Consider the following 3395-nt stretch of genomic DNA (forward strand, 5'->3'; position numbering starts at 1 on the left):
TACTACTCTGTGTGCAAGTAGCGTTTATTAGCCGATAACATTTCTTTTTCTATATTGATTGTTTAATTTGAATGCGCACGTATTTGATTATTGCTCAGAAAGCGTTCATATCCTGCTGTTTATTGTGAAATATCCTAAGTTTTGACTTCGTATTTTGAAATAATATAATTTAATATCTTACGTTTATATATTAAATTTATGTTATACAATAATTCATTTTCTTAACTCTTTGAGTTCTCTAGTAGCACAATACATTGGCTAATATTGGCTAAGCATTGGTTATATTGGGAATGCAGTAGCCAATGTTTTTCGAATGTAACACCAATATTGGTCATAAAATATTCTAAATTAGAATGCAATTAATGTCAAATGAAAAATTGATTGGTTCAACATTGGCCCAATGTTGAATCAATATTGAATTAATAATAATAAGCTAAATAAGGTGAAGCGTCTACTTTACATTATTAGACCAATATTGGGAATTTGCCTTTACATTACTTCTCAATATTGCGCTAATGTTTTGTGCTGCTAGGGATTATAGTGTACCATATATGATACACTATATTTTTTACACTAGTTTTTTTCATGTTTTTTTGTGTTTTTGAGGTCGCTGATTCAGAATTTGCTCTCAATTTCCTCAAATTTTTGATTTTGTTATGAACAAATAATTACTAGCAATATTCATAATTTTTACGTAATTCAATGATTTTCCAAAAATTTTTCAAATTTTGATATTAGATTTGTAATCAGCGGCCCTGAAAACCTTATTATAAATTTATATTTATTATAACGATTTCTCTTTTAGTTTAATTGCGTGACTCAAAATTAATTATAAATTATAAAATTACTATATTACATATTTACAACAATATAAGTATTAATAAATTATATTTTCTGTTATTCTTATTTTATATTGTTAAATTAAATCTATAATTAATTGTACGATATACTACGTAAAAAAACAAAAAAATATTTAAAATTATAAAATTTTTATTAGTCATTTCCAAGTACTATCGAACAAAATAAAAAACATTTCATCAATTTGAACTCAATCAACCTTTCCGAGACTCAACTTTGGATAAATTATCTCGAATCCGACAACATATAAAGCCTTCAATTATATTTCACGGCTAGTTGTTTGGCAGTGATTTGGCAGATGGAAGATTTATACCAGACGGGATATACAGCATGTATCATCATCTAAAGCTTTACCAAATTTACCAAAAGCGCAGGCTTGTGAACAATTATTTTAAAACACAGTAACAGCGCAGGATGTTTCATCGTACAGCTGTCAATCAAGTCAAATTGAGGAATCTGGGAAAATCTAAAGAGACTGCTACTCGTCGTTTGATTGATGGAAACCTGTCGTATGACGATCACGAATAGGTCGAAAAAGAGAAAGAGATTGCGATTGTTGCATCTCCTCACAGTACCAGCCTGAGTGGGAGTCACACACGCACCAGGCCGGCGCGAATGAATAAAGTAGCCAATGCTATGGATTAGCCGGGGTTTGGAGTTGGCCTCGTGGACATGCAACGTGGGAGAAGCGGATGTGATTCCCGCCACCGAAGCGAGCCAACCCCGGTCCGCGAAATCTATTCAGGTACATTAGCCCTGACGATTAACTTATTTTAATTTTACATATATATTTCTTTTATTTTATTTCTGTCCATCTTGACATGGCTACTGGGGGCCTTTATACATCCTAGATACCATCTCATCACGGAGGCTGCAGTAAAGAATGGCAAGGGTCATCCTTTCCGCGTGACTAAAAATGCTAAATTGAGGCACGAGGAATTGGAGACCCTGCTGATTCAAATCGAGGCTGTTTTGAATTCACATCTTCTCACACCGGTATCATCTGGGCATTTCTTGATAGGCGGTCCGTTAACGTCCTCTTCTGAGCTATCATTAAAAGATAAAGCTACAAATTGGCTCTCGCGATGGCAGCATGTCGAGTAGTTACGACAACATCTTTTGGCGACGTTAATCACGAGAGTATCTCCATCATTGCCAGCAATGCATAAGTGGAAAAGAAAATTTAATACGCATGGAGCAACTGATGCCTCTGAAAAAGGATAACATTCTACCATTATCTTGGATTACACTAGAGAAGCGTATTTTAATAGAAATAATATCGTTCGTACTGTTACTGTTCGTACAACTAACGGTATTTATAAGTGTTTTATTACGCATCTACGCGCATCTTTTTCCATATAAAGACAAGTACTTTGCGTAGTTATAAGTTTAATTTGCGACCAAGCATCTGTCTAATTTTAGTTTTTTCTCTTTTTTTTTTTTACTTACCTCAACATGAGTCTTAGGTTTAAGTTTCATCTATGATGTATAGCATTAGTCTATAGAGTAAAAAAATTTTGTGTTAAATTTAACACATTTTACATATTCCAATGTATTCATTCAAATTTTTGTGTTAATTTAACATCAAATTTAACATAAAGTAGATGTGTTAAAAAATAACAAATAAATTATAAGAAAATAATACATTTTTTTGTACAAATTAGTTTATTCAACATTTTCATATAAGAGTATTATATACATTATATACATTATATACATTAAATTATAAAATATATTTTGTAATATCGTATCATTTTCTAAAGCGTACACACAAAAAATTTTTTTGCTGATAGATGGATTTTTTGATATTATAACCAAAATGTAGCGCTTATTTTTGTATCTGCTAGAATTTTGGCTGTCACGTATAGAATTAAAAAATTCTGCTTCTGTACATATCACAGTATTTGCTTATTATTTATCTATCTCAGCTAATTTTTACACACATAATTTTTGTTGAAGTTTCAAGATCTTTTTTTTGAGTGTACGTTTTCCAAGCTTTAGTAAATGATAAATTTACTATTTTATTGTAATTAAAAAAATATTTTCTATAATATATTCTGAATTGAAATGAAAGCCGATGCTTTCAACGGCGGCGGTGTACGTGCACGCTACGCGTGTTTTTTGTCGTTTGCGCATCCCACAGCGCGATGAGAACTAAGAGACGGAATTCATAGTCCGATCTTATATTCAAGATCATCTTAAGTACGATCTTGAGACGTCAATACTATTATTTCATTGGTTAAGTAAAGTCATAAGTTTGCTCGTGGCTAGACTTAAGAATCTTGAACTTAAGATCGATCTATGAATACCAGCTTAGATGTTTGTTGTCCGCGGTTGAGTATCGCAGTATAGACTTGTATAACGCATAAGAAAATCAGCTAATCAGAGGCCTTTACTTCGATCCCTATCTCTCATTCTGCGGATCTTGCATAAGGCACAAAACATAATGCATAAGGAGTCGAAAAATTCGTAAGGATGAATTCTTATGCGTTATGCAAGCAAAGCATGGGCGTTTTACTGATTTGCTGAACGCACTC

General features: G+C 32.3%; 1 protein-coding gene across 1 annotated transcript; it reads left to right on the forward strand.

The window, feature by feature from the left end:
• The first annotated feature begins 1272 nt into the window (after positions 1-1272).
• Positions 1273-1962, forward strand: LOC118645388. Its single transcript, XM_036286270.1, has 2 exons — positions 1273-1367; positions 1710-1962. Exons 1-2 carry the CDS (start codon positions 1273-1275, stop codon positions 1960-1962), a joined length of 348 nt encoding a protein of 115 aa, XP_036142163.1.
• Positions 1963-3395: the final 1433 nt, after the last annotated feature.

Source organism: Monomorium pharaonis, chromosome 4 (assembly GCF_013373865.1).
Source record: "Monomorium pharaonis isolate MP-MQ-018 chromosome 4, ASM1337386v2, whole genome shotgun sequence".
Lineage (NCBI taxonomy): Eukaryota > Metazoa > Arthropoda > Insecta > Hymenoptera > Formicidae > Monomorium > Monomorium pharaonis.

Excerpts from the sequence above, each read along its gene's own strand:
- LOC118645388 (XM_036286270.1), top strand. The coding sequence starts at position 1,273 with ATGTTTCATCGTACAGCTGTCAATCAAGTCAAATTGAGGAATCTGGGA. Across the intron at positions 1,368-1,709 it reads TTGATTGATGGAAACCTGTC|ATACCATCTCATCACGGAGG; the intron begins GTATGACGATCA and ends TATACATCCTAG.